Source organism: Sarcophilus harrisii, chromosome 1 (assembly GCF_902635505.1).
Source record: "Sarcophilus harrisii chromosome 1, mSarHar1.11, whole genome shotgun sequence".
Classification (NCBI taxonomy): domain Eukaryota; kingdom Metazoa; phylum Chordata; class Mammalia; order Dasyuromorphia; family Dasyuridae; genus Sarcophilus; species Sarcophilus harrisii.
The window spans coordinates 653,972,102-653,985,191 of NC_045426.1; the positions used below are offsets into that span (position 1 = coordinate 653,972,102).

At 38.6% G+C, this 13,090-nt stretch overlaps 1 protein-coding gene and 1 long non-coding RNA gene across 2 annotated transcripts; both read left to right on the forward strand.

Annotated features, from left to right (window-relative positions):
* The first annotated feature begins 3,822 nt into the window (after positions 1-3,822).
* LOC111719550 lies at positions 3,823-6,210 on the forward strand. Its single transcript, XR_004231214.1, has 2 exons — positions 3,823-5,493; positions 5,694-6,210. It is a non-coding gene; the product is annotated as an uncharacterized LOC111719550 (long non-coding RNA).
* A 4,126-nt stretch (positions 6,211-10,336) lies between these two features.
* LOC111719549 (probable E3 ubiquitin-protein ligase TRIML1) lies at positions 10,337-12,425 on the forward strand. Its single transcript, XM_023498611.2, has one exon. It carries the CDS (start codon positions 10,643-10,645, stop codon positions 12,026-12,028), a length of 1,386 nt encoding a protein of 461 aa, XP_023354379.1. The 5' UTR covers positions 10,337-10,642; the 3' UTR covers positions 12,029-12,425.
* Positions 12,426-13,090: the final 665 nt, after the last annotated feature.

Here is a 13,090-nt window from a genome sequence, read left to right on the forward strand (position 1 = left end):
TTCTCTCTTTCCCCTCCATGTAGGAGAGTAGAAAGGTAGAATAAAAGAGTGGGTAGGAATATAGTTGCCAGAAAAGAAAAGAAAAGTCACTGAAGCATTTAAAAAATATGCAACAAGGAAACAAAAGAAAGGCCACGAGTCCCAGTCAAGCAGGCTAACTTTGAAAGATGCATGTTAAATTGATTATATACTTTTAAAAGAAAGCAAGTGATATATAAGAGAGGTTTCCAGTTTCCAGTGTTCCTCTTTTTCTGTTCTACTGTGTGGGAAGAACTCACTTAAAGTTCAAAATTTCAAAGAAAATTTTTTAAAGTAAACTGGTTTTTTTCTTAGAAAACAAAATGACATACATGTACTACTAGACAATTAATAAATACATGCTGTTATACGGAGAGTCACAAGACCTAGAGTCCAGGCTAAACTTTGTCCTTCACTAGCTATGAGTCATTAGGTCTGCAGTAGATAGTATATTGAGCCTGAAGTTAAGAAAACTCATCTTGAGTTATCTTGGGCCTCGGATACTTAGTAGCTGTATGACTCTGGGAAAGTCTCTTAACCCTGTTTGCCTCAGTTTCCTTATCTGTAAAATAAGCTGAAAAAGGAATAACAAACTAATCCAGTATCTCTTACCAAAAAAAAAAAACCCAAATCAGGTCACAAAGTAATATATGACTGAAATAACCAAACAACCACAAATATAGTTCCTTCTGGGTCTAACAAGTCTACACTTCTGTGAATCAATAAATGAATGAACAAGCAAGTCCATTGCCAGACAAAGTAAAAAAAAAATCTGCAAAGCCATGACCACCCAACCAACTTTCCATGACAAAAGGAAGTCAGTCCCTTTGGGAATTACCTGAACCAGGATAATATCACAAGCCAGTGACCTCAGCCCAAAGACAAATTTCCCTGGGAAATTTCATCACTTAGGAGGTCCTATTCCTGTGGCAACGTTCAACACCATGATGCCGTCCAAAAATGATGACAAATGGCTGGCCAGCTTCCACAAGAAAGAACATTTGCTTCTTACCAGATCAGCAGTCTGATTAGCCCCCTGTGCTGCTAGTGGGACAGGCTTACCTCCAGGGGAATGATAAGATCAGAGTAGCTCAGATTTGCAACTAAGACATTTTCTTCAACAAACAGGCAGAATATATCTATTTAGCCAAGATCTCTATTGTGGAAGGTAAGGATGGGGTTTGCAAGCAGGTCATTGCCATCAGAGATAACTAGCCTGGATCTTAGGAATTCAGTTCCCAATACCCACAGAAAAATCAAGCCATCAGTCAATTGGATGCAGGTTTCCCAAGATTCTACCATGTGCAAAGTCCGAATCTGGTCTCTGCAGGGAATAACAAAGGGAAGATACAATCCTTACAGTGGAATTGGGAACACAGGGTTAAATTCCCTCCTGCACGCATTCATTTAGCATTTACTGTATACAGAGAGCCTATGCTGGTCTATGTAGAATCAGAGACATCATAGATCATACTTTTCCAAAACTAACACTCAAAGACAGGAAGAAGTCCTTAGCACAAATAATGTTAGGGGGGAGAGTTTAGAAGAAAAGTCTAGACAAAACTCTTTGATAGAAATGAAGATGGAATGATCACTGTGAGCTAAGAGGGCAGGATATAGGTAAGGAAGCTCAAGGAAGGCTTCATGGAGGAAGGGGCACTTGAGTAAGGTTTTGAATAAAAGAAAGTCAAGAGTTAAGAGAATGGGGGTATCATTCTAGTCATGAAAGATAGCATAGAACAAAGATAAGGAAGCAGGTGATAAAAATAGGAACTGGAAGATGGTTCAATCTGTCTGCAATGGAGAATTCATAAAAAGAAATAGTATAAGATAATAAAGCTGGACAACAAAGCTGTAGGCCTTGACAGAAACCTCAGTTATTAGTGTCTTTGTCCCTGGAAAAGACTTTACATATATTTTATATCTTCTTCTCTAAGCAAATGTTCTTTTCCCTCAGTAAATTATAAGCCCTTTTAGGGCAAGAATTTTTTAAAAAATTATTTTTTATCCATAGCATCTGGTACAGTGCCTGCAAAATAAATGTGTTGAATGAAGATGAGTGAATGTGAATGAATGAATGAATGAAACTGGATTACAAAAGGTCTTGAAGCCCAAAGGTCAAGAGTTTATAATATATTCCATAGGAAATAAGGAGCTGCTGAGATACCTGAACAGAGAAAGCAATATACTCAATTGTAGAAAAATCATTCAGGACAGTGTAAAGAACACTACAAAGAGAAACAAGAATACTTAGTGGGGTGAAAAAGAGGAGACAGATGCTTAGAATCTATGAAACTTTGAGACAGCTAGGTGGCACAGTTGATAGAGCACCAACCCTGAAGTCAGGAGGACCTGAGTTCAAATGTGAACTCAGACACTTAACACTTCCTGGCTGTGTGACCCTGGGCAAGTCATCTAACTCCAGTTGCTTCTGCCAAAAAAAAAAGAAGAAGAATTTTTGGGACTTTGCAGTTGATTGGATTTCAGAAGATAAAGGAAGGGAATCAAAATAAGTCGAAGGTCTTCATTAAGCCTGACTGGCAAGATGGCAACCTCATCAACAGAAATGAAAAAATTAGGGAGAGGAGCACATCTCGGAGGAAAAGACAATGAGCTAAGTTTTGGACATGTTGAATCTGAGATGCTAGCTAGATTTTAATTCCCCATGAGCTTTCCTCCCCTTAGGGACTAAATATGTGAGGGTCTTGGCCCTTTCTTTGTTTGCCTTCAGTGAGTCAGGTCTTGGTCATTAGGTGGTTGCTAGTGTCCACTTCCAGTTAAACTCCAATAGACTCTGTTTGTCTGGATTATTCTTCCTCCTTAGTTCTGCTTATTAATAACCCCTAGTTTCTTTCAAGGCTATTTGTGACTTCTGTCCTGTCCTTCCTGACCTTTCTGTTTATGAGTACTTTCTCTCTCTCCAAAATCCCTTAGTAAATATAATTGATATTTCTATATTACTTTTAAAATGGTAAAACATTGTACTTGTATGATCTCATATGAGCCTGATTACAAACCTGAAAGGTAGCTATGACAATTACTATCTCCATTTTATAGATGATAAAACTGAAGCCCAGAAAAGTATTGTAACCTAATTTTGGAGGGGCACCAAGGCCACATTCCCTCTTTAGCCTTACATTTAAATATTTATCTATTTATATGGACCCCATTGATGAGTATCTAAGGCCAGGTTTGAACTCACTGTTCATGATTCCAGATCTAGCACTTCCATCCAATATACCACCTAACTTCTATGGTATTTAATCTCATTGTCTCATTGATAAGGGCACTCTCTCTAGCCATGTGACTGATCTGTCCACACTTCCTCAGACCAGTGCCATGCTATTCTTATCTTCATCTTCCTGTCACTTAACTTCCTAGGCTCCCCTTTATCCTGGTCCACATCTTTGACCTGGTGTTTTATTTCCTAGAAAACTTCCATACAGACAGAGTGTGTTTATCTTCCTGGTTTCCACACAAGTAAGTATATTAAAGGTTTATATATGTTATATATAATATAAATGTATTCATATATTTTATATCATATTATATTGTTATAATAAATATAAGTATATTGAAGGTTTATATATATTATATTACATAATATAAATATATAAAAGTAAACTTTACAAGGTTCAGGAGAAGATTTTCCAAAAGACATCAGAAGCAAAGGTTGGGAGTTGGAAAGGCAGGGTTAAATCTCACTAAAGACCTTTGTTCCCATCTTAAAAAAAAAAAAAAAAAAAAAGACATTTCTCAGCCATATTGAATGCTGCAGAATCAAAAGAAAAAAAAAAAAAAGGATTCAGGAAGAATTGAACCAGAACTGAGTTGATACACAAAAGAGATAAATGGCTCATCTCTCAGTTTCTCTTTTCCTTCAAGGCTGTGAGAACACAAGAACTCCTGTGGGCTGCTGAGAGAGGGAAGGCTTGGCGGCAGCATGCAGCGTTCTCCCCCCCATCTATCACGTATTTCTGTTCCTTTTGAGTTTGATCTTTCCTCATGTGAGGGGAATAAATATTCTCTGATGGGAGTGCCTAATCAATCGTGTTAGTACAGAACGTCCCGAAGTTTTATTAGCGTTCCCATCAGTGGGGAACACCGAAACTCACGCGGCTCAACACTGGCAGCCTGGATCTCCTGATAACTACGGACTTCTAGTCCTTTTAGGATCCCAGGGATAAGCCTGAGGGGGTAGGGTTTCTAACACGGTACTTCCAGAGATAATGGGCGTATTCCTCATTATCAGTCAACTGATTGGCTCTCTCGGCTTTTAGGAAAGTTATTATGGTACATACATATAATGATACAAAATACCCCCCCCCAAAAAAAAAAAAATTGGGACACAATCTTCTCCTGAACAAAAGTCCTTCTGGAGAGTTGTGTAAGTTTAAAGTACACAGGGAGTGAAGCACAATTCCCGATTCCGCTGAGTCCTTTTCTCCCTTTATCTAATCTTAAATTTCCCTGAATCCTCGCTCTTTCCGGGGCTCCAAGGACCAGTGTGTAGACCTTCTCTCCATCACAAGGATCTCGGTCCCGGTGAAGGAATTCTCATCGGCTTATTACCAGCTTAGCTCTTTTCTCCCCACTTTGCTCAGGTGCCCGGTGAGGGGAAGACTTTGACCTCCCACCTTCTCGTGGTCATCTAAATCCTCCATCTCTGAATATTCAATCGCTTAATTAATAGGGGGAGAGAAAAAAAAAAAAAACAAACAGAAACAAACCCAGAAGCAAAGACAATAGAAAAAGAGGCACCGTGTGCTTCGGACACATGGCAGATTGGGGGGGGAGGAAGGGGGGATTCGGTTGGCCGCCGCCCCTCCCCCGCCCGGCAGCTCACAGCAGCCTTTGTGTCACTCATCCCCCGGAAGGAAAAGAGAGCCTGGAGAAATCAGCAGGTGGTCCCTTTTGAGGACAAACTCTCCGGTTCTGCAGCCAATTACAAGACCCTTCATCACTGCACAGTGCCAGTCCCTCCTCAGTCATGCGTGGTTGGAAACAGACTTCCAAAGCTCCGCATGTCGGGCGGGAATCGGGAAAGAGACTTATCTTTGCCTTTTTCTTTCCTAATCCACCAGGAAACAAACCCAAGTGGACTTTGAGAACCGAGCTTCACTGGCCAGTCCGACCCTCTCCGTGGCTCAAGCCCGTTATAAATCTGAAGGCTGGTCTTATTGTCCTTGTCGGGCTCTCGCAAATGGGGCCTAAATAGTAAACCCACAAACCCCTCACAATCTAGATCATGATTCTGCAATCTTCCGGCATTAGGAAAAGGGCCCCAAAGCAGACAAGGGGGAGCGAACTTTTATTTCCCGACAAACGAAAGAAACGCACTTCACTCGGTGCTGCTCGCTTACTCTAACAATCTAGGATGAGAACAGTCTGCTCTTGGCTCTCAAAGGCAGCGCGGGCGGAGCACAGGAGGCAATTAATTCGTAAAGGTTTGTTGATGACTGACCGATCGCTGAGGTAAGGGTGACTAAGTCAGTTGTCACGTGACCCCCGACAGTAAGGGTCCTATGAACATCTCCCCCAGGTTCACCCATAGGGTGTTATTGAAAATACAACTATCCCTGATATAGAATGATAATATATCACTGATAGGAATGATTATAATGATGATTGAACATATAATCACATAGCGTTCTCAGCACCAAACCTGTCCACAGGAAAATCTAATGCACAAGACTTGCCCACCATATGGGAGAAACACAAGCAGAAGCTCACAAGGGATAGACTTCCTAGAGCCGTACTGTTGTGCCAAAGAAAATCTCACCTCTCTCGCTACACTCTCTGGGACGAGACTACTCCCTCAAGTAAGATTCAAGAAGCACTCAAGAGTAAGTATACTTGCTAATAAAGAACCTCCTGTGGTTTTCTTTGGCCATTCGTTGCTTCTATGGATTTTTTGAGGTATTCTATCGTAGTTTCCATATTGGTCATTTTCTTCATTATTTCCTTCCTTCATTTTTTTCTACCTCTTAATTCTTGATTAATTTGTAATCTTGATTGACATCTGTGGTTAAAAAAAAATCTTTCCTCAAACTCTTTTTTTTTTATGTGATTGTTTTTATTTATATAACTATAAAGAGCAACAGTAGTGATTATTTGATGGGTAACACCTTGTATTAGCACTGCTAATTATGCTGCTATAAATTTAGTTCAGGATCAGAATGAAATTTAGGAGAGGGGAGAAAAAAGTTACCACTACCCACCCCCATTAAAACTTGGAAACCTTTTTTTCATTTTTTTTTTTAACTTTGCTTATATGACTTCCCATCAGTCCTTTTGGTTTTTAGTCTAAGATCACAGGAAGAAAGGCTTTCACTTTTTTTGGAAAAGAGATTGGTTATAGTGCCAAGCAAGACAGAAAATCCAGTTTGGGTCTCTATCATTTTTGGGGAGCACAGGAAATTCCCAAATGTGCCCCAAATTCCTCTTATTCCAACCAATTGTATTCAGCTTTAGCTAACCCTATGTGTATTTGTATCACAGACTCTCCTTTACAAAAACTATTCTTCTGAGGAAACCCAGGGGGAGGGGAGGAATTTGTGCCATTTACCTGGACTAGAAAGACATTAGGGCCAGGTGTGACTGGACCCCTTGTGAATCTAGCCCCCAAAGTTTTCCTCAAACTCTTGTTAAATCTTGTGATTTCTTGTGATTTCCCTAACACCAATTAGAGTTGATTTTCTTTGAAGGAGGATTATGTCATATATCCATTTATGAGCATATTTCAGGGTAACTCATAAGGTTTCTTTTTCAACTCCTGCTGCTTCTGGTACTTAAATCTAATTAAGTTGATTGACAGTATTTTTAAAAGTTATTCTCTGAATACAAATTAAGACAACTCTGAGACAACTCTGAGATATCGCTACACAACTGTCAGATTGGCTAAGATAACCAGAAAAGATAATGACGAATGTTGGAGGGGATGTGGGAAAACTGGGACACTGATGCAGTGTTGGTGGAGTTATGAACGGATCCACCCATTCTGGAGAGCAATCTGGAATTATGCTCAAAAAGCTATCAAACTGTGCATACCCTTTGATCCAGCAATGTTACTACTGGGCTTATATCCCAAAGAGATCATAAAGAAGGGAAAGGGACCTGTATGTGCACGAATGTTTGTGGCAGCCCTCTTTGTGGTGGCTAGAAACTGGAAACTGAGTGAATGCCCATCAATTGGAGAATGGCTGAATAAGTTATGGTATATGAATATTATGGAATATTATTGTTCTGTAAGAAATAACCAACAGGATGGTTTCAGAAAGGCCTGGAGAGACTTACATGAACTGATGCTGAGTGAAATGAGCAGAACCAGGAGATCATTTTACATTTCAACAATAATACTGTATGAGGATCAATTCTGATGGACGTGGCCCTCTTCAACAATGAGAGGATCCAAATCAGCTCCAAATGATCTGTAATGAACAGAACCAGCTGCACCCAGAGAAAGAACACTGGGAAATGAGTGTAGATCACAACATAGCATTTCTACTCTTTCTGTTGTTTGCTTGCATTTTTGTTTTTCTTCCCAGGTTATTTTTATCTTCTTTCTAAATCCAATTTTTCTTGTGTAACAAGATAACTATATAAATATATATATTATATATGTATATATATAATATATATATATATAGTACATAACATATACTTTAACATATTTAACATGTATTGGACAACCTGCCATCTAGGGGAGAGGTTGGGGAGAAGGAGGGGAAAAGTTGGAATAGAAGGTTTTACAAGAGTCAATATTGAAAAATTACCCATTCACATATCTTGTAAATAAAAATCTATAATAAAAAAGTTATTCTCTGAGTAGATGCCCCCATCAGCTGAGGAATGGCTGAATAAGTTATGGTATATTAATTGTAATGCAATATTATTGTTCTATAAGAAACAGGATAATTTCAGAAAGACCTGGAGAGATTCATATGAACTGATACTAAGTGAAGTGAGTAAAACCAAGAGAACATTGTGCACAGCAACAAGAAGATTATGTGATGATCAATTCTGATGGACGTGGCTTTTTTCAACAATGAGGTGATTCAGGTCAATTCCAATAGACTTGTGTTGGAGAGAGCCATCTGCATCCAGAGGGAGGACTATGGGGATAACAATATAGTATTTTTAACTTTTTTGATGTTTGCTTGCTTTTTGTTTTCTTTCTCCTTTTTTCCCCTTTTTGATCTGATTCTTCTTGTGTAGTATGATAATTGTGGAAGTATGTATAGAAGAATTTCACAAGTTTAACATATATTGGATTACTTCCTGCCTAGGGGAGGAGTGGGAGGAAGAGAGAGAGTTTTGCAAGGGGGAATGTGGTGTGTGTGAGAGGGAGGAGGAGGGAGGGAAGAAGGGAAGGAAAGGGAGAGAGAAAGATTAGTTTTTGTAATCTTTTCTCTTAGGGAATGAGAAGAGAAGAGGAAAATTTATATAGCCTGCTATTTATTTATTTATTTATTTACATAGTTTAAGATTATCTCTTTTCTTCCTCACAACAACCCTTCCTTGTAATGTCCGGGTTAGCTTTCTAGTCTGAAATCCAGCTTGAGCACACACGAGGTTCATCACCAAACTAAGTACTAAGTCTATGTAAATAGAGAACCATTATCTCATCAATCACACTGAGTTAACACCCTGCTGTAAGTATCTTTGCTTCAAGTACACTTTTCCCAGAGTTCCCCAATATCTTCGGTCCTCTACACTTCCTGGTAGGTGTTAATTCTTAGCCCCATTTTACAGTTGACCAAAACTGAAGCAAACTTGAGGTTAAGGCATTTGGCCAGGACCATACAGTGTCTGAAGCTGGATTAGAACACATCCTTCCTGCCTTCTGGCCCAAGGCTTTTTCTATTTCACTACCAGCTGCCTCTATGGATCACAAAACATAACTTTAGGAGTGAAAGGCATCTTAGAGAATGTGTAGTCCAAATGCCCCATTTTATAGATGAGGAAACCGAGATTCTGTAAGATTAAGTGACTTGTTAAAAGTCACAAAGATAATAAGTAGCAGATCTGGGATATAACTCCAAGTCCAAGATCTCCAAATACAATGTCCTTTCCAATACATCACTTTTTCTTTGGGCTTCTGCAGGAGGGAATAATGAAGGGATGGGGGGGGGGCAGTTTTAAGATATGTCAGAAGCTTTTACAAATTGTAGCATGTAAGTGGCTTTGAGTTCTTGAACAGCAATAGAGTAAGTTCTGCAAAGTTCTACCATTCTGAGAAGTTCCAAATAAAGGTCTAATAATTATTTTGACTTCCTAGACATCAGTCTAACTAAACCCAGAGAAGCTCATTTCCCATAGGCACAGTCCATGGTGATAAATTCTTTAGCTATGGCAGTGCATGAAACCAACAAACCAAAAAGTACCTATTGGACGTCAATTGTTTGTATATTCTTGTCCCTTCAAAGTGATATGAAAAAGGAGGGCAGAAAGAATCACACAATTTTTATATTACCACATTTATACTCTAAATTTATACCCTAAATGTGAAATCATCATCCAGCAACCAATAAGTGAACACACACTATAAGTACTTTCTTCTAAGAGAGCTAGGAGGTGCTGGACATGGCAAGAGCCAAATAACATTGAAAAATAAAAGTGTATATAGCCTATGTCAGATTGCTTGTTGTCTTGAGGAAAGGGGAAAATAGGAAGAGAAAAAGAAAAAATTGGAACTCAAAATCTTACAAAAATGCTGAAAATTATCTTTACATGTAATTGGAAAAAAAATACTATTAAGTAAAGAAAAAGAAATTGGTCTTTGATCTAAGAGAGAGACAGTCAAATGACCATCCTTTTATTAAAATATCAGCATTATTAATAAAATTATTAAATTATCTAGAAATTATGCCCCTTGAACCTTTTTAAACATCATTACTAAAATATTCCTTCAATGTCTTAAATTCCTCAAGGTGTGGACATAAAGGAAGTCAAAACCAAAGAAAAATACCATAAATAATGAAATATAAATAATAACATATTTTTGTGGTGGCAAATAAATAGAAAAAAAGATCGATGAGATATACATGTTATTTGAGGAAAGGTTAATAAACAAAATGTGATATTTAATAGGATGAAATTTTACTGTACCAAGGGGACAGACTAATAGCAGTCAGCGATTTTATAGCACTTAAAAGTTTTGCAAAGATTTTTGAAACATTACCTCATTTTATTCTCACAACTAGTTGGAACACTTACTAAACTAGTGAATAAGGAAGGGGCAGCTAGGCGGCACAGTGAAAAGCCCTGAATTCAGGAGGACCTGAGTTCAAATTCAAGCTCAGACACTTAACACTTCCTAATTGTGTGACCCTGGGCAAGTCACTTAATCCCAATTGCCTTAGAGGGAAAAAAATAGTAATTGATAAATATGAGAAATTGACACCTTGAAAGAAAACTAGGCTTCACACCTCTCAGGGAAAACTAGGCTTCACATCTCCAAGGGAAAACTAGGATTGACACCTCCAAGGAAGGAGGGGCTTCAGGATTCCAGGGATAGATAAAAGGGCTGAAGTAAAGCAGAATCAGATATTCCCTGCGAAATATCAGAGGAAAAGGCAGACTTTTGAGACTGAAGGAAACATTTCAGAAGAAACAAAGCAACATGTCCTCTTTCCTAAAGCCGACTGAAGATCTCCAGAAAGAGCTCCTCTGTTCCATCTGTGGCAACTTCTTCACAGATCCAGTGTCTATTGAGTGTGGCCACAATTTTTGCCATTGTTGTATCCTCACAAACTGTCAGGAAGCCTCTACCTTCTTCTGTATAGAGTGCAAGAGGGTCTCCCAGCTGAGGGATTTCAAAGCCAATAAACGACTTGGGAAACTGGCTGCCATTGCCAAAAAACTGAAACCCCATCGTTCACAGGACTTTGAAGACCGTGGCAAGTGTGAAGTGCATCAAAACATGAAGATCCTGTTCTGTGAGGATGACCAGAGGCCAATCTGTGTGTCTTGTTCTCAAACTCAGGAACATGAGGCTCACACACTCTATTGCGTGGATGAGGCTGCTAAAAACTTCAGAGAAAAGCTCCAAGAAACTATGACTGATTTGAGAGAAAAAACTAAGAATGTTGTGTTTCAAATGACCAAGGAGAAGACTAATTTCATAATATTTAAGAACCAAAGAGAAATTCAAAAGAATAATATTTTGTTTGAATTCCAAAAAATGGAACTATTCCTGCAGGAAGAGATAGATTTCTATCTATCAAGTGTGGAAACATGGGGAGCAGACAGTTCAGAACGCCTGAGCAACAGAATTAATGTACTGTCCCATCAGCATCAAGCATTCAGGAAGAGGATCACAGAGTTAGAGAAAGAGTGCCAGAAATCGGATCTGGATTTGCTTCGGGATATGAAAGGAATTTTAAGCAGGAATCAATGTGTGCTACAAAAGAACATGGAACCCTTCACCATATATATGACAATCCCGCCCATCCTAGAGGTTATGGATTGGGTATCCAAGTGGAAGGTGGACATTGTTTTGGATTGCAACACAGCTGATCCAGGTCTCATCCTATCTGAAGATCTGAAGAGTGTGCGGTATGGAGGGATCCAAAGGGAAGCACTCAACATCTATGAGAGATCTAGAGATTTTGCCAAAGTTCTTGGTGCTTCATCCTTCATTTCAGGAAGATACTACTGGGAGGTGCATGTGCCAGACATCATTAACTGGTGTGTTGGCATCTATCAAAAATTAAAAAACTGTCACAACTTCTTTATTCTTAGTAGTGCCCTGATACAAAATGCCCCCTGTCTTTATGTTATGGCTCAGCACCATCTTTATTCCCACATCCATCTCAAATACCGCCAGGTCTGTGTAGCCAATTTAAAGGTGGGCATATTCCTTGACTATGAACGTGGAGAGCTGTCATTTTATGATGCAACACATGGATATCTAATTTATACATTTCCTCCCACTTTATTCTCTGGATACTTTCTGCCCTTAATCTGTCTTCCTAAGAAAGAATGTTCTCTCTCAATCTGCCCCTAATTGAGAGACAAATACATGCTTATTGACCAACATGGACTTCAGGCCCGATATTTTTTCAAATTTTTTTTTTTTTTGAGAGAGTTGGGCTTAAGTGACTTGCCCAAGGTCACACTGTTAAGTGTCTGAAACCAGATTTAAACTCGGGTCCTCTTGACTTCAGAGCTGATGCTTTATTTACTGAGCCACATAGGTGCCCCGTTTTTTTCAATTCTTATGCAATTTGTTATCTGAAAATAATTGTATCTATATGCCCTGTGACCGATAATAAACTTCTCCTATTTTCTCTTGACTGCAATAAAATATTAGCTATATTATATCAGTTATATCGGTGTATATTCTCTGTTTATCTGGTACCTAGAATGTTAAAGGGAAAGAAGGAAGGAAGGAAGTGTTAAGGACCATGCCTGGTGGAGGGGCAGGTCAATTCTCCCAGAGCCTCCACAGCTGTGGATCATAACATCTGAAGGAGTTGCAAAGCAGCTTTTACTGACACAGGTGTTGCTTATGAATTGTGAATAAAATAAATTGGAGGGGGGAAATAGTAAATCTAATCTCTTTTCCACATGACAATCCTTAAATACTTGGAGACAGCTATCGCATAACCCTAAGTTATTTTTTCTCTTCCTGATTATGCATCCTCAGTTCCTGAAAGTGATTTTTATTAGATTGTAAGCTCCTTGAAAACAGGGACTGTTTTTTCCCATTTTTTTGTATCCCTAGCTTAGTGCCTACTACATAGTAAGCACTTCATAAATGTTTATTAAATGATTTATATGAATGAATGAAATAAAGGATTGAATGGATGAATGGCTTCTGCTACTCCAGTTTGTAAAACAAAATAAAAGAGAATATTGTTATGTGCCCAGCAGAACATCAGGGAGGATTCAAAATATATAACAACAAATTACAAGTTCAAGAAAGTATATAAATATTGTAGAAGAAATTAAATTCATGAATGTTAGAATCCTAGTGTTAACTCAATAGAATTGATACAATGCTTATTGGTTCACACATTAGAGTAAATCCTTACAAGGTGTTAAGTCACTAGTATTGGTAGAAACA